General features: G+C 39.1%; 1 protein-coding gene across 3 annotated transcripts in view; it reads left to right on the plus strand.

Annotated features, from left to right (window-relative positions):
- The window catches only part of YME1L1 (YME1 like 1 ATPase), a 31,614-nt gene extending 8,622 nt beyond the window's left edge, over window positions 1-22,992 (plus strand). Inside the window, exons 4-19 of one of the 3 annotated variants that reach the window (XM_006023775.2) lie at window positions 61-159; window positions 1,677-1,789; window positions 2,510-2,660; window positions 2,750-2,860; window positions 4,434-4,519; window positions 7,315-7,405; window positions 8,963-9,115; window positions 11,071-11,203; window positions 13,557-13,619; window positions 14,266-14,378; window positions 14,781-14,936; window positions 15,977-16,128; window positions 17,801-17,927; window positions 18,039-18,112; window positions 18,783-18,869; window positions 20,826-22,992. In XM_006023775.2, the coding sequence (XP_006023837.1) occupies window positions 61-159; window positions 1,677-1,789; window positions 2,510-2,660; window positions 2,750-2,860; window positions 4,434-4,519; window positions 7,315-7,405; window positions 8,963-9,115; window positions 11,071-11,203; window positions 13,557-13,619; window positions 14,266-14,378; window positions 14,781-14,936; window positions 15,977-16,128; window positions 17,801-17,927; window positions 18,039-18,112; window positions 18,783-18,869; window positions 20,826-20,963 (1,847 nt within the window). In that variant the 3' untranslated portion in view covers window positions 20,964-22,992. The remainder of the gene's footprint in view (window positions 1-60; window positions 160-1,676; window positions 1,790-2,509; window positions 2,661-2,749; window positions 2,861-4,433; window positions 4,520-7,314; window positions 7,406-8,962; window positions 9,116-11,070; window positions 11,204-13,556; window positions 13,620-14,265; window positions 14,379-14,780; window positions 14,937-15,976; window positions 16,129-17,800; window positions 17,928-18,038; window positions 18,113-18,782; window positions 18,870-20,825) is intronic. The other 2 variants (XM_006023776.2, XM_006023777.3) reach the window with 2 other exon arrangements.
- Window positions 22,993-23,544: the final 552 nt, after the last annotated feature.

The following is a 23,544-nucleotide window of genomic DNA, read 5'->3' on the forward strand; positions in this document are numbered from 1 at the left end:
AGTTTTGTGTGAATATTAATTTCCATTTTATATTCTTGATTTACTTTAATCTTTTTCTAGGTTTCACAGATATTTTTAGTACTTTGCGCTCCTCTTACTTGCACAGACAGCCATCTAGACCCCTCCAAAGATTGTGTTCAGATCTTCGGCACTGGCCAGGTATGACGCATCTCCTGAGATAAGTTGACTTTAATTTGTGAGACATTTTTCTGGGGAATTTTACTAATTCTGACAGAAGGCAGTCATGCAGCAAATATTGACATTTATGGGAATATGCTATATTTAAAAGTCAAATTAAGGGCCCCGTATCTTTAAATTATTTTGGGGCTGGGGGGAGTTGAATTGGAAATGCTCTTGGGCAGACCAACATGTTTCCTAAGCAGTCAGTAAATGTGATGTAATTAACAGATTATGCTTTAGAATGATGATGATGTATTACTTTTTTTAGCATACCACGTAGAGTACTTGACATTATTTTACACAGTATATAAGGAAAACAAAAGTTAGTCCTAATTTGGAGCCATAAGGAGGAAGAGCCTACAATGGTACAACCTTGCTTTATTTAACAAATCTTTTTCCTTCTGTCTCTGTTCCAAATCAGTTCATTGGACCTTCGATATGTTGGCCATCTTACCCAGGTCATACTGCTCAGGCCTGATCTATACTACATAGATTTCAGTTTTATGCCTTGATAACTATATGAGCGTATCTGCACTCACTGCTCCTCTGTGGCAAGAAGCCATTTGTTCTTGCAGAGCATCATCAATTCTGTGTGCAGCAGAAAGCTTTTTCAGGTAGCAGGTGGTGCGTCACAGGGTGCACTGCATGACCTGTCGGTACAGCTCCATAACCAGTGAAAGCTGGGAGTGGGGATGCACTCGGGCAGGTTCACTGTGCTTGTCAGCGCTGCAAGCTTTATGCCAGCAGATGATAAGCTTTTAGAAGTCGGGCCTCTAGCAGGCACCTTTCTTTGGGGTAGGAACCTGCATTCCTCTCTGTCCAGACCAGGACAGAGCTGCACTCCCATAATAATTAGCATGATTTTTTTTTCCAGAAGATCTGAGATTAGTTCACTGTGCCAGCCTGCTCTCTCCTAGTGAAAATGGTAGTTAGCTAGTAATCAGGCAGCTTTCACAGTGTGAAATAACATTTATTTGAGACACAGCTTTACTGAGAGAACATATCAAAAAACACTGAACAGCTTGCAAGTATGCTTATTTAAAAAAGTACTGCCCATTGTTCTCATAGTTCTCTGGAACATACAACACTGTAATTTCAGTTTTGTTCCAATATGTATATGTCAGACCTCGGATGAAGACTGTCTTCATAACATCAAATTTGCTGATTTTTGTCAGACCTTGATCCAGAACAACTCAGTTTGTGCTGTTATTTTTTTCCACCCTTGTAACTCGGGGTAGAAATTCCTCTTTTAACATTCATCTCCCCTCCCTGGTGACTCCAGTTTCAAGAATTAATCCACCCTGAACCTAAAACAAAAAAAAAAATACACATGCCATTTAAATCTCATTAGAAGAGTATTTTTAACAATCTGTGTGTCCATAACATCTGTCATAACTCTATACAATATTCCCTGAATAGCTCATGGTTTCAGAACATTTATATCTGTTACACCTTCATTATTTAATATAAAATTTTCCATTACCATTATTTCAAAGTTTTCATACAGTCTCGGGGCTTTAAGACTTTGAAATCAAGAGCAAGACGTCTACAGTCAACATCTGAACAACCATTAAAAGAATCACAAGATGTAGTCCCTTCATTTCTAAAGGTAAGCATGCTGGTTCCATTATAAAATTAAGATCATATGAATACATTCAGTTATGATGCTTCAATTGGATAATAAGATGATAATTAGAGAACAGAAAAATTGACATTTTCCCTACCCTTGACAATGCATGTGAGACTTGCTTTTTTATGTTTCCTGGATTCAGTCCATTAACTTGTTAAAGTAAGCCGGTTTGAAATTCAGAAGTGCAAATTCTTCAAGCTATGAAAATGAAATATTTTAATATTTCACACAGTCCGTTTATAATTTCCCTAAAAGTAGTCTGGAGAGCAGTGAAACACTATTATAAGCAGAAATTCACTAGTTTATCTTCTTAACTTTGTGTATGTTTTTGGTAAAACAGCAGTTGAGTTTTAACAGAACTAAATACAATATCACTTGTGGCCAGTATTTTTAAAATGTATTAACTTGCTTGCCTAAGCAAATGCCCTCCTGGATCAACATTAATTTGCTTTAATTTAAATTTAGTAAATCCAGTCATCAAACATGGAGAAGCCACATGATGAAAATTACTGAACTATCTATTGTGTCATGGATGCACCGCATCCAGTTCTGTAGACTGAACAGCACATAGCTAAAATCTGGCTGTTTTTAATTGTATGGGTCAGGCTAGCTCAGTAACATGTATTTTTCTGTATGTGAAAACTAGTAAAATGGCTGTAAATTAACTTTAGTCTGCAATATATATATGTATATATTTAGAATCTGCTTTCTAGAGACCCAGAACCTGAAGTGGAAAGATTAGATAAGCTAATGAAATCACTAAACATACCGGAGGCTCATCAGGATGCTTTTAAAACTGGTTTTGCTGAGGGCTTTTTGAGACTGCAAGTGCTCTCACAACCAATTAGTGGTAAGTTGCTTTAGTTTATATAATCATTTTCTCATATTTGGAAAGTAGCTTGCTTCATCTTATTTAAAGCATCTCTTTTTTTTTTACAGATTCCTTAAGACGAGCACGATTATATCTTTTTTTTTTTTGGGTGCTGCTTGTTACTTACACTGTCTTCAAATCCCCATTTTTATCTGGTAAAGGCTCCTTTTCTGATACTGGTTTGTTAACTTTTCATTCTTTTAATCTTTCACTTAATTTTACTTTGTGCTAAACATGTATTTTACAATGCATTATGAATATTTTATGGTAACAGTTCAAGGTATGGAAGGAACCTTAAAAATATTTATTGCTTTTGGCTAGCATGCTTCAAAGGGGAATATTTTAGACATCTAAATTTGTTTTCTTTTTCTGTTAGTGTATTCATTTCTCGGAAACCCCTGTGGTTCAGTGGTGGAATCCTTGTCTGATACACAGGAGACCCAGGTTCAATTCCCAGATGCTTACACAACTACAACCATGGAGGCACTAAACATCTGGACTCAGTTAGGCCTTTGGATTTTGTCTCAATGGCCTAAATGAGGGATGGAAGGTCTGGGCAGCCTCTACTCCTCCATATTCCTGCCTAGGCACATGCGTCAAAGGTCTGGGTGACCTCTCATGCATGCATACACCATGATCCAGAAGAATCCCAGTTGCCAAACCATCCCTATTTGTTTCTTGACTTTCTCTATAAAACAAAGCATGTATGAGCAGGAAGGATGAATTGGATTGTTCCTGTTATGGGCAGTATATCCTAGAACAGATGTGACTTTTGTCACTTATTCTTGTCATCAGTTTGAAAAAAAAAAAAAAAAAAAAAGACATTTTTCCCACTAGGCTGACATCAAAAGGGAGCTACTTTCTAATGAGTAGGGCAGTGGTTCTCAAATGGTATGCTACAAGACCCCTTCATGGGTGCTGCAACCCAGGCAGTAACAGCAGCCAGGTAAAAGTGCCCTGTGTGCAGGCTGCAGCATGCGCGCTCTCCTTTTGAAGTAAGGTTCCCTGACCTGAAAGCAGACAAAAGAGTCAACTTGACTGTAACCCCTCCAGGTCCATTCCATTCTTCCCCCTCTTCCTCTCTTGGAAACAGATGTGCTTGACACAGTTCCATGTGTCCCACACACCTCTCTCTGGGAGATGTCCTGCAGGCTTGGACCAGAAAGGCTGCAGCATGAGTCAACTCTCTGCCTGCTTTAGGCTGATCTGAGAACCCTAATGCAGGAATAGCAAGTGCATGTCTCTCAGTCCTTCCTGGTCTGTTGGTGTGTTAGGTGTGTGGGGCAGGTTTCCCTGGGGATAGTGGCCCCTGGTTGCGAACTGTTGAGGCAAGCTGAGCACAGCAGGGGTTCTAAATACTGAGATTCAGTTCCAGGTGAAGTACAGCATATTGTAGGGGCATTGCGAAGAAGTTTGTACATGACTGTCCTTGCATACCAGTTGGTGAATGGAGGACATTGTCCTGAGCTATGAAGGAATGGGTCACTAAGATGGACAAAAACATTTAGTCTCAAAGTTGCTGAATTGTCTTAAAAAATGTATGTAGAACAAATGTAAATCTTTGTTGTTAAACCACTATAAAATACTTTGTATTATAGTTGGATACTTTTTTTTTTTAATAGTGACCTTGCTTTAAAAATGGCATATGTAGGATTTAAGAGGCAGATTAACAGGGTAGATCCATTCAAATGTAAAATGTGGCCTTGAAATTAGACCTGTTATATAAATTGACAAATCTTTGTGGTTCTCCAGTCGTAGGCTTTCGGACAACATCGGGACTTGATACAGCAATTGATCCAAGTCAAGTGAAAAATGTCACCTTTGAACATGTAAAAGGGGTAAGCTCAACCGTTAGCTTTCTGTTAACTATTTGTTTGCCAAATCAGGATTGACATGGAAAAATATTGGGTTTATCTAAGTATATGCAGAAGCAGTTGCCTTTTGCTTTAAATGGTTTTTAAGATCTAAATTTGTAGTTTGGATTAAATGAAATCCTAATAAAAAATGAAAAATAAGAAAACCACACTTCGAAAGAAAACTAGGCTGGTATTCCCCAATTGTTCAGTCTGTAGCAGAGAACCAGTAAAACTTTTAAGTCCAGATAAGTATCTACCAGCTATTTTTTTTTTTAATTACTATTATTTTTTTTTAATCACAGAATAGGGGGAACCAGACCATAAAATGGGTTTTTTCTTCCTTGGGTCAGAATATTATTGACTCCCCATCTATGAATAAACGTTAATAAATTCTAATAGACATAAAATGTGTGTTTCAGTCAACCTGTGCTAGATTGTGTTTGGATCTACAATCATTGCTATATGTTGGCAGTAAATGCTTACAGGCAGTATTGTTTCTACCAAGCTAGTATTGCCCTTGGACATGTCCAATAGCAAGTGCTAGGAAGTCTGAATGTTTCTCTTTAGTTCCCTTTGTTTCCTGGTGGAAACAAATTCAAGAGGTAGCAGTTTTCCTGCCCTTTAAATCCCTGTTGTGCTCTGACTGCAGAAGTGATTTTGATTTCTCTGAAATAAATAGTTGCGACAATTCCATGCAAAAGTACCATGGTTTGAGTTTCAGTAAAGTACCACTTTGACATAGGATTTAATTTATATTTCATTTGATATCTGTTGCTTTAATTCCTTACTATATGGGTAATGTTTATGTTTCCTTTTCAGATATTGGGGATATACTCTGTTAATGTCAAGAAATTGAACTGACCAAAATTTATGTTTTAATATGTCTCACTGCATGGCAAGAAACAGTTAAACAGTTTGGGGTTTTCGCTGTGGAGACTGTCTTCTTTTGTTGAATTTCAGATTTTGTTGTGAGACCAGTGCTCACTTTCCTCCTTTTAAAGCCAGCTATCAAAAGGGGGAGAAGTGCTGAGACGATAAAAATTTAGGGAAATAAATCTTCTGATCTTCTCAGCAAAATAATATTGGTCAGAAATGGACAAGTAGGTCAGCCATGACAACTGTTGCTCTGGACTGTTGCTTGCTTTCCTGGTTTGGGTTGACATTTCTTGGTCTGGTCAGGACTCTTTCCTTCATTGATCATCCTTAGGCTGGACAAAGCTGCATGACCCATCTCATGTTGCTGTGCTGCCTGTGCTGTGCCTTTGATTTGGTAAACACCTGAGGAAGGAAGGATGGAGGGAAGATAGTGGAACCAGGGACATAAAAAGACATAAGGGGAGGGGAATACAAAGCAGGATCTTGCACATATCAGAACTGTGTGGTTCTTCTGGCCCTTGTGTTGGTAGTCAGGTGTTTGTAATCTGTGGACTGGATATCCCAGTGATCAAGATTCACCAGTAAAGGTCTTGTCTTTGAAGAAAAGCAAAGAATTTCTCTCTAGGTCTGTTTCTGATGTCTTGAAGACTAGGGCACAGAATGGAGGAGAAAAAGAACAACAAAGCTAGATGCAACTTCTCTCTCTCTCTGGCGCAAAGTCTTTTTTTCTCTACCAATAATATTGCAGTCTGGCCCAAGATAATGACTTACCAGCCTGCAAAATTTGTACCACTCTCAGGCACTTTAGGACACTGCTTTTAGCTAACTTCCTGGTCCAAAGCTCACAAAGTGATGATATCTGGGCAGGTTAAATCAAGCTTATTAACAGAAGATCAAGACAGAAATTATATTGAGAAGAAGAAAGAGACGTAAGTCTCGGTATCCAGGTGCTTTTCAGCACTTAGTTGAAGCTGGGTCAGGTGATATCAACTGGGTTTGTCTTTGTGACTTGGTGTGGTCAGGCTACCTCTTAGGCTTAGGGCAGTGAAGATCCACCAGTGTTGCTGTAGATCAGGGGTGGGCAATTATTTCGGGTGGAGGGCCGCTTACTGAGTTTTGGCAAGCCATCGAGGGCTGCGTGACAGGCAGCCAGGGGCAGATAATATATTAACTTTCTAAATTTTTTAGGGGCCCCGCAGGCCAGATAGAATAGCCTGGCAGGCCACGTTTTGCCCAACCCTGCTATAGGTAATTAAGTCCCAGAGGCAGTGGTGATAAATCTTTCTTCTTTTGTCCATCTATTGTTCTGGTGTCAATGTGAAATTAAGACCTCCAAGAAGGAATAATGGTTTGGTTTTTTTTGTTGTGTTGTTTTATAATTCTGTAGTGAGCCAAAAGTTAGGTCTATTTACTATAATTTTTAAACATTACTTGTTTGTGGGGTTTTTCCCTCCAAATCCATGCTCATCTCCTTTTAACAGGATGATGTAGCCTACATGGTTGTATCAGCAGATCTTTTTGTTTGCACTACTTCAGTTTTTGTGTGTGGTGGGGTTTTTTTTTTTTTTTGTTTGTTTTTTGTTTTTTTTTTGTGGGGTTTTTTTTTTTTTTTAAAGCTGACATTTATAAACAACCTTAGGTTAGAGAGTAGGGTTAACTTTTTGCTCCCTTGGGCAAAATTAGGGTATAGGCCTATACAGAACAACTCCATATAATATGTTTTGTTAGTCCAGTGTAGTGATTCCCTTTTCCAGCACATTTCTTCTCTGGGTTTAAATTTGTCTGTTCAGTTTCCTAATATAATTTACAAACAGTTATAGATGAGCTTTGACACTATGAAAAAATAGCTCTGTTTGATATTAGTGTTCTGTGACATTTCTTGGCATATTTCAAATGTGCAGGTGGACGAAGCCAAACAAGAGTTGCAGGAAGTTGTGGAATTCTTGAAAAATCCACAGAAATTTACTGTATTAGGAGGTAAACTTCCAAAAGGTAAGAATCTTCTCCAAATTGGAAATACTGATCATTCATAACAGTAACTGTCCCAATGGTATTGTACTGTGGTGCTAATCTAAAAAAAAATTTAAATTGTTTAACTGTGTGATGATATCCTTGCGGTTAAAAAGGATCAATTTCCAGCTGAACTGTTGAAGTAAATCTGAAAGTGGCCTTCAATCCTCAGTACTACTCCTTCTGCTTATTGTGTTTGAACAAGAGATTGATATGAGTAGATATACATGCATAGGTGGTGGATCTACATGCTTGTGGGGTGGCTGCAAACTCCTGACTTCCTGTGCCCCCCTGCTTCCCTTATCTTGATCCACACCATGACTGCCTCCAGCTTGAGCTGTTCCACCAGGTGCTGCATGGTGTTCAGGCTGAAGCTGAAAAACATACAGGCAGCTCCGGTCCCCCACTGCTGCAGATACCTCAATCCTCTTTAGAGTCCATGCTGTAAGAGCTGACCTCAGGCAATGGGAGGATGATGGTGATGCACAACTAGAGCCTGTGGACTAGTGAGGGATAACCAGGGATGGGACAGAGGTATAGCTAGCTATTTCTGTGTCCTGATCACAGAAGGGGTATGGAGATGAGAATGATAGAGAAGGGTTATATGCTGTTTTACTTGCCTATAGATCATGGCTTCAAAAGCTTTAATATGGCATGACTGTGAAGGGCTAAGGTAGTAGCTGAGGAGAAGGAGCAGAATTATGAGGGGATTTCTGACTCTGGTCTGCCCAGTCAGAGCTGCTCAGTCCCTTGCCATCGTTCTGGTGCCCCCCCCCCCCCCCCCCCCCCCCCATTGTTACCGCCTTGATATGTTGCGATTGTCCACCCCTTGTTATGTTACTGTCCAAAGTGTGGGGGATAGTTAAGGGGTCACCTTCCAGCTGACCCTGGGGGTTGTGGGTAGCACCTGGACTGAGTGCTAGGCTCAGCTGGAGACAGCTGCAGCAGTGAGCACGGTCCTCTTTTCCTACACTGGCTCCACAGTGTTCTTGAGGTTTAAACACTGATATTAGGTATGGCCAATATACGTCTTTGCCAATAGCTTATAACTACTTGTGACCAAAACTTTTAATTATATCAAAGGTGCTTGATCTCACTGAAGGCTATAACATCATAAACTTAATCTAAAACCCACCTGTGCTAATAAGAGCATTTTAATATGTTTAAAAAAGTATTGTGTTTTGTCTGAAGAAGGAAGTTTGTAGGGTAATTTAAAAAATTGAAATCAGTCATTCGGTGAGCTAGAACGGTGTGCCTCATTTCTTGAATGTTAGCTTCTGTTAAGATATTTAACTCTTGAAATAACTTTTCTGTTGCCCAGCCTTCCCTCATGCTTTCATGTTTCAAATAAGGATCAAAGCATAAATAAATAAATAAATATTCAAAATAGCATCCTTTTGTGCAACAATCATGATGAAATCAGGGTGCAAATGGGTTTCAAATAGAGTATAAACATTGCATTAAAGCAAGGTGTAAAGTTTTTGTTGTTTTTAAAGACTGGAACTGTATTAATGCAAGTATGCTTTTCTTTCTTTCCAGGTATTCTTTTAGTTGGCCCACCTGGTACAGGCAAGACTCTTCTTGCCCGAGCTGTGGCTGGTGAAGCTAATGTTCCATTCTATTATGCTTCTGGGTCGGAGTTTGATGAGATGTTTGTTGGTATAGGAGCTGGTCGTATCCGAAGTCTGTTTAGTAAGTTAAATATGTGGCGTTTAGTAAAATTTACCAATTGCAGTGTCTTATGAGGTCTAATATGATTTTGAAATGAAAAAGAAAGTAGCATGCCTCATGCATAGCTACTGATAGTGCAGGAACCTATGGTTTTTAATGGCTGACTCTAATTTAAACAAATTCTAACAATTGCAAGATTGTTTCAGTAAGTTATTTAATGCTTCAGTCTGTTGTGGGCTGCATGTTAAGAAAATGATTTAGCTGCTGTTTCATGGTACAACTAACATTATTACTAACCCTAGTGATCTAGGAAACCAAATATGCCTTTCCAGTTCTAAAGGAAAAAAAAATGCACAATGTAAAGAGAACTTAAATAGTCCTTTGCCATGGCCATTTTGCTTGTTGTATATATTGCCTTTTTTCACCTTCTGTTTTTCTTTCTCAACTCAATACAGTGGGAAAGAGGGCAGTGCTACACTCGGCAGAAAAAATCCACAGGGCAGTGCTGGCTGTCATCAGCACTAGCATGACTGGGTGGTGGCAGCAGCAGCCATTATTATTTTTGCATACTCTTCAGCTCCTGAGACGGACCTGGCCCCTCTCCTTCCTTAGTTACAGATGCTTCTTTGTAGTATCTTTCTCTTGGTTTCCTGTTATAGTATCTGGCAGGTTATGAATGCTAGCACAATATATAGTCAACCCAAATTGGATAAGACTGTGTATAGTCAGACTTACTGTTTCTTTGTGTTAGTTCAGGGTGCTTAAACCCTTAGCTCATGGGTCAGATCCATCCCCTGGAGCCATGTTACCTGGCCTGTGGGGCTCCCTACAGATTTGTGGAGAGCCCCATGGACTGTGGTCATGTTAGATTGGGTGCACAGGGTGGCATGGTGCTCAATCCTGGCGCACAGAGACAAAACATTGAGCGCCATGGGATTAATTGGTTTCCTCCTCTTTTTTTTTTTTCTTTCAAGCACCAAGATAAAAGAAATGCATAAAAATAATGGGATAATGGGAAATCCACAAAACTAAATGTAAAGGACTTAAGAGCAAGTACAGCTCTTGAAACTCACTTTTTAAAAAATGTAGATCTCAAGTTGATATCCCTTTCGGTTCATAATTATAATTGGGTTAGATTCTACTTCTATAATATTCGGTCTCTACCTCATGAATTGAAGTTTTCTTATTTTAAGGTATTCTCGTCTGAATTAATAGTCTAAATATTCATAAAAACTAAAGCTCTGAAAACACAAAAATCTAAGTTTAATAGAAATGTTCTTCTGTGATTCAGGTCCTAGGAGATCCTGAAAAAGAAGTTTTTCTATCACTTACTCCTTTTTGTTTCTGTTTTTGAAGCCTTTTATTATGTATTTTATGTTAAGAGGAAACTCTTGATGAGGAAAATATGAGCAAGCCCTTTAAAATTTAAGACAAGGCCAGTTCTGTGGCTGCCATTTCAAAATTTCTTTCCCTTTCCTCATCAGTAGTCCCTGAATGTGATTCTTGAAAGCAGTGGTGGCCACTTGTTTTGGCTGGCATGGTACAAGTTCAGCCCTCATCCTCCCTGAATGCCACTGATCCCAACCCCAACTGACAGGGGTTTGGGTCCTGGAGTGGAGGCAGAGGGACTTTAGCTTGTGGCCACGCAGAACAGAGTGAAGACCCAGGGAAGACAAAGGAGGGCAGAGCCATGGAAGAGTTGTTGCAAGAGAGGTGTCACCATCAGGAGCCATGTTAACCCATCCATCCCATCTGCTGTAGCTGCTGCAGATGTATATGGAGTTTGAGGATCCAAAGTCTTGAACTCAGTGGCAGCTAGAGGGACCTGGTTAACCTGGCTCTCTTTTGGTGACCCCTGACACCTCTTTGGAGCAGTATATGAATTTTAAAATCTTCGTAGTAGATGTTGCGTATAACTTGCATGGTTGGAACAGATTGATTTCAAATAACCTTAAAAAATATGTTTATGTTATCAGAGGAGGCAAAAGGAAATGCACCTTGTGTTATATTTATTGATGAGTTGGATTCTGTTGGTGGAAAGAGAACTGAATCTGCAATGCATCCCTACTCCAGGCAGACCATAAATCAGCTTCTTGCTGAAATGGATGGGTAAATATTTTTCCTTTTTTGATCATTAGTTATTTGATTGATATCCTATAACACATGAATGAGCAACCCTGTCTTGTAAAGCTAAAGTACCTCACCAGCCTTAATGTTTGAATGAAAAACAACAACATTCAGCAAATAATGTTTGACAAGAAATGTACTAACATTGTTATATTAGTAGTCAGAAGCAGAGGGACTGGTGGTAGGATATGGAGAAGGACACCAGTTTGTGGCAAAGCAGATAAAATTTCATTTCAGGGGGATCCTGGGAGGACATCTTGCTTGCTATTCTAAAGGGCGAGTGTAAATGAAAAGTGATTTGGGTCTGGCTTTACACTGGCTTGAAATACTGTTTACTGTTCACAGGTATGAACAATTCCTTCTATCTTGTGCCAAGGCGCAGTTGCTTAGTAAATCCAAGACTGCTTCATACCTATGTGCATAGGGTTTTTTTCTGTGCTGTGGTACAGACCTTAATAATCAGGGACACTGTTCTTTGGTGAAACCGAAGCAGGAATTGATATACTTTTGCCACTGCAGGCCACAATTCTGCCTTCCCCCAACCAGCAGCAGTTGCTGAGGCTGGAATATGAAATGTGATAGGACCCCAGGGATGCCTTCATTATTGCCCCAGTGGTGGGGAGGAAATAAACTGAATAGGGCATCAGTAGTTCCTTGGGGATACCTTTTGCTTTCTCACCTGGAGCATGCTGCTGATTCCCAAAGCTTCTGCCACCTGGATCTAGTCGTTTTAGATTGGACCCATCCAACAAGAGGTTGTGGATTGCCAGTCCCCGAACTAAAGAATCTTAATGTGCCCCTCTCGCTATAAGTACAGTAAAAGCTCCATTAACCAGCACCTTACAAGCCGGCACATTCTATTAACTGGCATGCCAGCTTGTAAGGTAAAGTGAAACCAGAAGTGCCCATCGTGGCACTTTCAGTTTCTCCAAGCCCCCACGGCCTGGGGCAAAGCAGCCTGCACTGCTGAGCCCCCACAGCCCAGGGCATAGTGGGCTGTGCGGGGCCTGCTTCCCTGTCCCTCAGGGCCCGCAGGAGGGGCGGTGACACCCCAGATGTGGCAGGAGAAGTGGCAACCTGAACAGGCAAAGACGCCTGTTTGGGCTGCTCAGTTAACCGGCACATTTTGTTATCTGGCACCCCCCATTCTCCATGGGGGCTGGAAAACAAAGCCTTTACTGTAGAGAGTTGTAGCGAGCTCACTATCTGCATGTTGCCTTTGTGGACAGCCTAATACCTGTTTTGTGGCGTGTTGGTATGTATTTTAGTTTCCTACCTGACCCAGGAAACCCTGCTCCATCTAGTCATTTGGAAAGGCCCAGCTAACAAAACAGTTTGGTGCTTCAGAGACAGAGTTCAGATAAGAGTTGCAGTGAAAATCGTAGGAGTCTCTTCTCCCCCCTGCCCCCCTCTATGAAACCAAAAGTGTGTAAAGCCTTGGACAAATATGAAATTTAGAACTTGGACTGTTAGAAGTTTATATATGCCTGGAGGTTTTTAAAGTTTCTGTTAGCAGTGGTGGAACAGTATAAAATGAACATCATCACTATCTAAGAAGATGTCTTGGCTTGGATGCAGATACGTTAGGCTTGGAAATAATACACTTTTCTGTTGTAGAACAGATACCTGTCAATTGGGCACAGGGTTTATAGTAAGGAGCATATACCTCAGTTCAATCAAAAAGGTAGAGTTTATAGACAAAAGACTACCACATCTGCAGTTATGAGGAAGATGGTTTGATATCCACTCAGTCAGTATCCATGCCCCTACATAGGATAAAAACAAAGACATTAGGAATAAATTTTATGAAAAATTAGAATTTGTCTCCGAAACATTATCAGAGTGCGCCGCACCCTGCCCAGGACCGCCGCCTGCTCCAAGTACAGCCTCGAGCACAGCTCTCATGCACTGGGAAAAGCCCAGTGCAGCCCTGATCCCAGCCTGCAGCGGTATCCCATCCTGTGCAGATCTGCTGCGTGCCCCCCCGCCCCAATGGCCCACACAGTAGTGGGAGCCACCTCCCCCTCCACCCCCTGGATCAGTTAATAATGGTAGGCTCTAGCAACTGGTAGCCTCTATAGCTATGTTTTGAAGCATGAGGAGGGGCATGTTTTAGCTGCTTATTGGGTTTGTATAGCTATATTTGTCCCACACTTTGTGTTCAGACAAGGAAACATGGCTAGCCAATCAGCAGCAGCCAGTCCAAGAAGAGGCAGAAATAATAAATTGGGTAACAAGTTGTCAACTGTTTGGTCTTTAATGAAATAACAATTGTAAGGAAAATCCTTGTGCTAGTTTTGTAAACAAATGTTCATTTTAAGCTTTCTCTTTAAAGCTTTAAACCTAATGAAGGCGTTATTATCATTGGAGCAACAAACTTCGCAGAAGCATTAGATAAGTAAGTACAGTTTCCAAATAACTTAAGCACGATGTATTAAAAAATCAAAAAATAAAACTGGAGTAGGGAATGCCTAAGTAATTAAATAGTTTTGTAAAACATAAATATCACTGTAAACAATATTGAAGTCATTTTCTGGAAGAAAACTAGGTGCTGAGCAATTTTTAACGTTTTAAAAGCTTCCTCTGCCCACCCCCCTGCCTCTGAGCAGTTTTTAACATTTTAAAAGCTTCCTCTGCCCACCCCTCCAAATCAGTATTAATAATTAATCAGTGGTGGCTTGAGTGCTCAATCTCTTGCACTGAATTGAGAGTGGGTGATGAATCAGCCTTTGTTTGGTTATGCATTTCAGCAGTAATGAAATTAATAGTATTACTGTATGTTCTTTCTAGGTTAATAGACTTTTTTGTTAACATTAACTAGCACTAAATACCTACACCATCTTTGTCATCAGCATACAGATAAGTGGCAAGATGCACGGTTTGGGGTTTTTGTGTAGGAAAGTAGTCTTTACAAATGTCTTTTTTTTATTAAGAAAAGTGTGTTACAGCAAGAAACCTGTCTGCTAGTAACACTAATCTCCAGATTTTAAAGCAAATCTTATTTACAAAGTGTTTTTTTTTGTTTTTTTTTTCCCTTTTTCTAGTGCCTTAATACGTCCTGGCCGCTTTGACATGCAAGTTACAGTCCCCAGGCCAGATGTAAGAGGTAGAACAGAAATCCTGAAATGGTACCTTAGCAAAATAAAGTATGATCAGTGTAAGTATAAATTCTTAACCTCTGTGGGGTAAGAACTTTGCCATTAAGAATTGCTGTTCTGGATCATACCTGTGGTAGATCTCCTGATCTCTGCCAGCATCAGATATCAGTATCAGAGAAAAGTTTGAGAACACTGTAGTAGACAATTATGGGGCATCCTTAGCTGGCAAAGTCTCATTTTACTATCCAGTAGTTAAAGATGTGCATAATCCCTGAAACATGAGTATTCTTCTCTCTTAGAACTTGTATAATAATTACAATAGCTGGATATTCGAATATAAACTGCATGCTGTCAATAAATGATTACACGCTTATAGTATTTTTTTCAATAAGCAGTTAAATAAGTGTGGAGAAGTAACAGGTGGTATTAATTCTCTTGTATTTTTTTTCTTTTTCACACAGCTATTGATCCAGAAATAATTGCACGAGGTACTGTTGGATTTACAGGAGCTGAGCTTGAAAATCTTGTCAACCAAGCTGCATTAAAGGCAGCTATTGATGGGAAAGATATGGTAACCATGAAGGAACTAGAATTCTCAAAAGACAAAATTCTCATGGGTAAGCTTTTTCAATGGGTAAGCTGTTACATGTGGAAGAGGTATATGTGGGTTTCATATCTATCATAAAATAATCAAATACAAACCAAAGTAATACAGTGTGCAAAATTATATTTTATAAATACACGTTTGTGTGTGTGTAATGTTATATAAAATAAATACATAAAAAATATTGGTGTGTGTATGATAGAGAGAGACAGGTACTTGTATATAGATAGATGGATACTCTATATATAGAGATATCATACAAATATTACATATCTGTTCTATATATAATATACACACATGTGTGTTTGAATGTGTGTGTGTGTGTGTATATGTGTGTGTGTGTGTGTGTGTGTGTGTGTGTGTATAAATAAAAATTTTTTTTTGCATACTGTATTACTTTGGTGTTTGTATTTGATTATTTTATGACTATTGCAACATGTATCAGAGTTTCAGCTATTTGCTTCTCAGTTAGATTTGATGCTTTATGTTGGAATCAGGGAACCACTGTGATGAGCATGCTAGAAAAAAGCTACTTTAAAATGTAAACCTAAATGAAGCTCTTGATAGTAATTAGGAAACCGGTACTAGTTAGGATCAAAGCTAATAGTTGCCATGACAGTTTTTCAAATTAGTAGCTTTCCTGATATTTGACAGCAGGTCATATAAGTAATTTAGATACTTGCCATTAAAGCTAATGGCTTTAAAAGGCAATTAATTAAATAATTGTATTCAGTATGTTGGTGGAAGGAAACTGAAATGAACATGTTCCCAATCTACTGCAATAATCTTTTACGAACTCCAAATTAGAGCCCCAGAACAATAGAATAGTGTTTAACCGTGCTCGACTTCACCCAGGTATAGCTAGAAGAGCTGAAACTTTAGGACCAGAATGGTGAGGTTAATTATATGTTTCAGGCTTTCAGAGAGAAGAATTAAGGGTGACTCATTTGTACAAAATTTACATCTGTGCTTTTTTTTGTCAAAACTTATTTGTGTGATACGGTTGTTTCTTATTGTGCAGTTTCATTAATCTCATTTCCCTATTGTAATTAGGACCTGAACGTAAAAGTGTGAAAATTGACGACAGAAACAAAACAATCACAGCATATCATGAATCGGGTCATGCTATTGTTGCATACTATACCAAAGATGCAATGCCAATCAACAAAGCTACAATCATGGCACGAGGACCAACTCTGGGACATGTAAGGATTTTTAAAACTAGATTTAGGATATGTTTAGTTAACCTTTTTTTAATTGTCAAGAAGTTTCTCACCAATGCAGTGCCACTAAAGCAGGAGTGGGCAATTTATTTGGGCTGGAGGGCTACTTAAGGAGTTTAGATGAGTTGTTGGAGGGGCGGGGAGCACAATTGATCCTATCCTGGGGCCAGGATCATGAGGTGGTGACAGCACAGGGCTGGTGACCCAGGGCAGAGCTGCAATCTGTTCCCTGCTCATCCCTGCAATGGGTGCTTGTTCTGCAGGCAAGGAGATGTGGGGAGTAAGATCACAGCTCAGCCCTGGCCCTGGCTCTGGTCATGTGCTGTCACTACCCCCATAATCCTGGTCCTGCTTGTCCATCCTGCTCCTGGATGCAACTCCTCACCTGTCAGCAGCCTCATCCCATCTGCCCAGCCACATATGCCCTACTAACATGGGTCCCAGGCTGGTCTCCATGGAGACCCCACCCATCTGCCCACTCCATCTGGCACCACCAGCAGCGGGTACAGGGCAGTGGGACCAGGTTTGGCAGCAGAGACACTGGCAGGAGCAGCCAGACAAGGGACTACTGGGAAGCTGAGTCCAGCTGCTGTGCCTCTTCCCTCCCTCGCCCATGCATCCAGGGGTGGTGGGACTGGCTGCATACACCATGGCCTGGGCTGTCCCCTGTGCCTGCACCAGGTGTGGTTGAGGGCCAGATAGAATCCCTTGGCAGGCCAAGTTTGGCCTGTGTACTGTATTTTGCCCACCCCTGTGCTAAAACATGTCTTAGTGCTACAGAACTACTCTAAGCTAACACTCATCTACTAAAAAGACACACAAAGAGAGAAATAGTCTCTGTTGCTTCTTCTGGCTTGGTGTTCTCATTTCCTACAGTTAGAGAAATGCTGCCTTTAACTTCAGGCCTGCTAACAATTGGTAGTGGTTGAAGCTGGCAAGGAATGAATCTTATATGCTGGTGGCTTCCTGGATTATTTCAGATAACATAGTAGCCAAGGGCAAAGCTCTTACAGTGGCTAGGGGGGAAAAACATCCATAAAGCACACCTCTTCATAGGAAGTCTATTAAACCCCATGTTTTTTCAAGGGTATTTTGTCTAAAAGGTGTTGCTGTTTAGTCCTTTGTATTGGTTTTAGGACAGACCTTATCCCTTTACTATTTCCATCCTGTTCCTTAAAAAATCTCATAGAGCAATGATACTTGAATAGAAAGGGTATGTTCCCTGTTGTGTTTTAAATATCCATTCAATTTAGTGTGTTTAATCAGTTGTGACTGATCAGGATCCTCTGGACAAGCTGACCTGTGCTCAGTGTGCAAATGCAGGGAACAGGATGGAAGTGAATTTCTTTGAAGTTTGAACCTGGCCTTGGTTGTTGACTTCAGATATGTCAACTCTTAGCTATTCTATTTAAATTCCAGTTTTTGATCTTAGAAGGCTGATCCAGCAGCATCCCAGTTACACTTCCTTTGGCAGGAGGGACCATTGCAGTAGTAATGTGGGACTCTGGGAATGATCAAATACTTGTGATACTTGCATACTTTGGACTAGTCAGAACAATCCCAACAGAGTAAATCTCTAACCCATAGTATTTGCAGACTTTGATCACAATCTTTTTCCGTGTACTGTAAGTGACCTTAATTTTACACATTATAGGTGTCTTTACTACCAGATCATGATGGATGGAGTGAAACTAAATCCCAACTGCTTGCACAGATGGATGTTAGTATGGGAGGGAGGGTAGCAGAAGAACTCATATTTGGAAGTGACCACATCACAACAGGCAAGTAGAGATCTGTGTCTAAAGAATCTGCTGTCAATGGATATTAAGGTTTTTTATGTAACTTTTGGTTTTGTTAACACTAACTTCACTTTGTATGTGTTTAATATCTAGGTGCTTCTAGTGACTTTGACAACGCTACTAAAATAGCACACATGATGGTGACTAGATTTGGAATGAGTGAGAAGGTAAAATTGTTCAATTAATTGTACAGGGTTATTGAAATTGTGCAAAAACAAAATTGTGAAAGATCAGGCTCCATAGAAATCAGAACAGTCTGCTAACTGATGGTAAAAATTGAAGTTAATGACTGGTTTAAAAGTTCCAACTCTGACAGAATATAAAGTTGGCTTTCTTGTTGGGTTCAGAATATTTTGTAGATTAGAAATCTATATATTAAGCAGATTTCTATCAGAAACCTTGCTAATCCTTATTGAAAATTTTGCAGTAAAGACCCAGTGCTTCAAAAGTTGAAGATAAATTTTAGTCTTTGGTAGCATTTTGAAGGTATATTGGAGAGAAATCTGTTTTTCAGACAGACTGGCATAAATAGTTGAAAAAATGTGGTGAAAAACAGTAAAATGCCAAACCCAACTAGAAGGTACTATTAATGAAGACTAGATTGTCTGTGTGAAATATAATCCTTCAGTGATTATAGTTATAGGCATAGTTCATGCCTTTGACTTGTGGATTTTTACCAGGTCCATCAAAAAAGGACTTGTATATTTTTCTTATTTACCAGGTTTATTTATGTATATCTTGGGCAGGGGTGCATATTTCATACTATGCTCTGAATAGCACCAGTGTTTTACTGAAATGGATAATATTTTTGTTTCTGGTGACCAATTTTTTGTTTAGCTTGGTGTCATGACCTACACTGATGCAAGGAGACTTAGTCCAGAAACCCAGTCTGCAGTTGAAGAGGAAGTAAGAACACTTTTAAGAGTAAGAGTTGTGTGTTGTCTATATTTACTTACCACATGTAAGAGGGGCTGAACAACCAAATAGGTTAATATATAACTTAATGATATGCATTACTTTACAAAGTACAGAATAGTGCATGATCCAGTGGATAAAAATGTTCTTAAAATTGCACCTGTATTGAATATGAAACCATCTCTTCACATTTAATCCCTTTGAACAGTTGTTAATAGTATTTGGTTTATAATGAAGATGGGTAGAGCAGGTTGGCTAGGTTATCCAAACTCTGGATGTATTCATTATTTACATAACTGCATTTACAAGGGAGTTGTGTTAACTGTCCACCTTATGGTAAATTAATGTGGTAGCTTCACTAAATACCATGGCGCTATTTTAGATCACAGGAGGGATTGTTTTGTCATTTTCATGCTACTGCATTTACTCAGCTGTAAGACAAGGTTTCCTGCCCTGCCAATCAGCATGGGGGGAAAAAGCCCCTTGTCTTACATTCGTATGTGAAGTGGAGTGGGGAGCAGGCTGCTGCTGCAGATGCACAGCGGCCTCCTGCCCCTTATTCTGCTTCCCCTCTGCAATTTCTCATGCTCCCCCTTACTGTCAAGCATAGCTTGGCTCCGGCTCCAGCTGAGGTCTCTCCTGGGCATAGAGAACATGAAAACTTTCCCCTGTTCCTCCAGTGAACAGAACTGACAGTGCTGCATTGCCTGCCTGGTCACTCGGCAGCGCCGACACAGCTACATGGCCAGCCAAGAGCTAAGCTTCCATGAGCTGTGTTCCAGGCTCCTAGCTTGAGAAGCATCTAAGAGTAAGGGGCAGGGAGGGTAGAGGCAGAGACTGGGAGGAAGTGGGGGAAGGGGCAGAGGCTGTGGGGGGGGGGCAGCCGGGCTTCAGGGGGAAGAAGTGGGTGGGACAAGAGGGCAAGGGGGCCACCTAACCCCCCCACTCCTGCCACTGATTTCCCTGCTTTAATAGTGGGGGCTGGATAGGAATTGAGACAACCCTCTAATACTTAGATTATGTACCTGGAAAATTGTAACAAATTTATAAATTTTCCATATATGGGGTCTTGTATTCATGGTCATCTTATATTCAAGTAAATACAGTAGTTCATAGCTTTCACCTAAGCATTTTCATATGAATCTCAGTAATTCCAGCAGTTATAGGAAAGAGTTCATTTAGAATACTACACTCATGGTTTTGTGGAGTGTTTTGTTTGGTTTACCGCTTTTACAGTAGGCATTTGAGAAGTATTTTAAGGAATAATCACTTGTATCTAACTACATTTAAACTGTTAACAGTACTGATATTTATGAAGTGCTGGTTTATTTAACATCATCCCAGATTCTTGTGGCTGTTTTTAAGCTTAGACATGGTAGCAGTGATAAGCTTTTCAGATAACTCTAGCAAAGCTGCTGTTCGGGATAACTGTTTAGAAAAGAATTGCCTAAAAGTGAATTCTGCATTAATTTGTCAGTTTTCTTTTTTTAATGTTTTGTGGCTGGGGTGCTTCTTGTGAGCTACAGCAATATTCAGAATTGTGAAGTGGGTTATAATTTTTGTCTGTGCAGTCTAACAGAGCTGAGTTTACAGCTTGACTTGTACAGAAACCTTCATTGAGGAAAAGACTGTTTAACCAGCTAATTTTTCCAAATTTATTAAAGGTTTGTTTGGTTTTTTTTAAATAGTACATACAGACCTGCAGAATTACTTCCTCATCCAAGCCGCAAGCCCCATGTCTGCAAGGGTATTAACATGGGTGTAAAGATTAATATGAGAGTAAACCCTCTGAAATCTCTGGGGCTAATCATACACAAAATGATTCAGTTAAATAAGTCTTTGCTGTAAGTAAATCTCGGAAATGTGTTCTGTACTTATGTCTAATTGTACCAATTGAGGACTCTAGCTTTTTAAATATGCTGTTTTTGTTATGAATTTTTAAGGTTTTGGGTTTTTATTATTTAGGATTCATATGAACGGGCAAAGAACATCCTGAAGACGCATGCAAAAGAGCACAAGAATTTAGCAGAAGCCTTATTGACATATGAGACTTTGGATGCCAGAGAAATCCATGTGGTTCTAGAGGGGAAAAAACTAAAATGAGATGACAACTTCTTCAAAACTGATACTTCGAAAAATGAACCTCTAAGAATGCCGTAGTCTCCTTATGCGGCGTAGCTTTTTTGTTTCTGATGTGTGTATTGTATTAATGACATTTTCTTAAGGTTATTAAACATTGTCTTTCAGCTTTTTGGTTACAGTTACTTAATTTTTATTGTCTCAGAATGAGACAGGAGGAATAAAACAAGTTCCCACTGGAAGAAAAGGTCAGAAATATAAAATCTCAGGGTGAATCCTGCTTGTTGGAAACCTCAAACAAATATTAAAGATTAAAAAAGGGAGGGAGGGAGAATACTGTCCAAAATGCATTTTTATTATTATTATTATGCTGCTATATGTAGATCTGAAGTGGTGACATCTTAATATGTACAGCATGAAGTTTTTCATAATGTGAGCTCATAAGTGCTAAAAGAGTTATCCATGTAAAATAATAGTAACCTTAATCAGAGTAATGACATTTTTACATTCACTAACAGCAAAGTGCAGTTTTAAAAAGCCACTGCCTTTGTTTCTGAGGGACAGTAAAACAATATGTAAAGGGGATACATCATGCATTTATACTACAAGGAATTGTGAGGGCTCCAAAACAGATGATAAGCTGTTAGCAGTTGTACTTCCACTGCTCTTAAAATTTTAACATATACCTACACATGGCTAGTCAAAAGAAAAAAGAAATTGGCTCTGTTTGTGGGCAAAACATGCCTGTCTAAAACTTTTAGACCATGTAAAAAGTACCATTCATCCTAACAAAATTCTGCCAGGGCTAGGAAAATACTGTTCTATGACATCTGATATGCTGCTGACAAGAATTGCTAATGTTTTATTAATGTCTTAGTTGGTATGATTTGTTGGCAGTGCTTTTATGTTGTTGGGTATACAACTGCATTGGTTTTTACGACTATTGTGTATGGCCTTTGATAATCCAGTGAAGGATTTCTTCAAAAAGGACAGTTATTACTCGGCAAAAAGTGGTTGTCCAGAGAGTGCTTCAAGTGATTTCTTCCTTTCAACATTCCCTGTTACTTTAATAAAAGTAAGGAAAGTCCAGTTGTTTTATTTTTAACTCGTGCACTTTCATGAAAATCCTAGAACCATAAGAAGTCTGCAAGCAACCATTAGTTAGAACTAAGTTACAATAAAGTGAAAATGGTTGCTAGCTGCATTAAACAACAATCTCATTTCTCCCAGTTCTAATGAACACTAATGTCAGTTTTCCTAAAAAAAAATAAAAATCAAATGCAGAAAATTTTTACCATCCCCTTTTTCTATTTGTAAAGACATGGCCTTCATTAGAGTATTAATAGTAAAGGTGAAGGTAGTTTGTGTTAATAAATGTGAAAACTGGTAACGAAATCTAACCTAGAATTAACACAGGGTTTTAAGATCTTTTTTGACAATATAACAGCTATAGCACAATTTTTTTTTTTATGGGTTGAGAATACATTTTCCTTTTTTTTCCCAAGCTAATGCTAGAGTACAATTCATTTCTTGTTTGCTATGTTGTTTTTCATTCAGTCACTTTTAATACCATGATATCCCAGTGCAACGTGGAAGAATTTCAAAATACTGCAAAACAGTACACCAAGCTATGAGGTTGGCTAATTACAAACTTTTTTGTATTTCAGAAACATGCCTTCAAAAACATACAAATACAGCATATTTGGCTTTTATTTTTGGAATAATAAAATGTTTGTTTTAATCCTGCACATTGTTTTTTCACCATAAATTGCTACAAAATGTAATACTGGGTTCCTTTTCTGTAAATTGAGGTGTATAAAACATTTAAGCTTGTAAATAAATGTAAGCATTATGTCAAACTTGTACTTTCTTTGATTAGACTTCTAGAATTGTGTGGGGGGGGTGTTCCTTAGGATTCTGAAAATACTTTCTTCAATTCCTGCTTTGTTGGACTTAATATGGAACTTTCTTACTGCAAACAAATGTGAATTATATTTAAAAACAGAAAAAAACCCTTGCCGTTTTCTAAGTCAATAAAATCTATATTATATTATCTATTTTGTGGGCTTGTATAATACTCAAAGGCTACTATTCTTGTTCAGTTTTTCCTCTGTCTTCAATCCCTCTTTCAAGAACGCTTTATTGTATCAGCTGGATGCAGCTCTCTTTTGAAATCTCGATAATATTTATTCCATGTGCTTGTAAAAGGAAACTACAAGGGAAAAGCTGTCATTTTTTTAATTGGTCCCACTGTCCTCACATGGATACTATGAAAGGTTCATGCTGTTGAACTTTTTTTCTGTTCTATTGCTGGGACAGTGTATGCACATGACCATTTGTAGCTAAAATTGCATCTAAAACTTCCTTAGCACAGATTGGTATCTCAGTACTTTAGCAGCAGAGAAAAGTAGTTAGTGTTGTTAGTCTGAAGGCAGGCAGAACACAAAGTACAGATGAACCTTACAGATTAACTAAATGCAAGATGCTTGAGAGCCCAAATTTACTTCATCAGATGCTAATTTCGATAAGGTGCATCTCCACCCTACTTTATCCCAGTACTCTAGTCATCAAATCAATTGATACAGAGTGATGACAGAAGTGCTGT

This window comes from Alligator sinensis, unplaced genomic scaffold, assembly GCF_000455745.1.
Source record: "Alligator sinensis unplaced genomic scaffold, ASM45574v1 scaffold309_1, whole genome shotgun sequence".
Lineage (NCBI taxonomy): Eukaryota > Metazoa > Chordata > Crocodylia > Alligatoridae > Alligator > Alligator sinensis.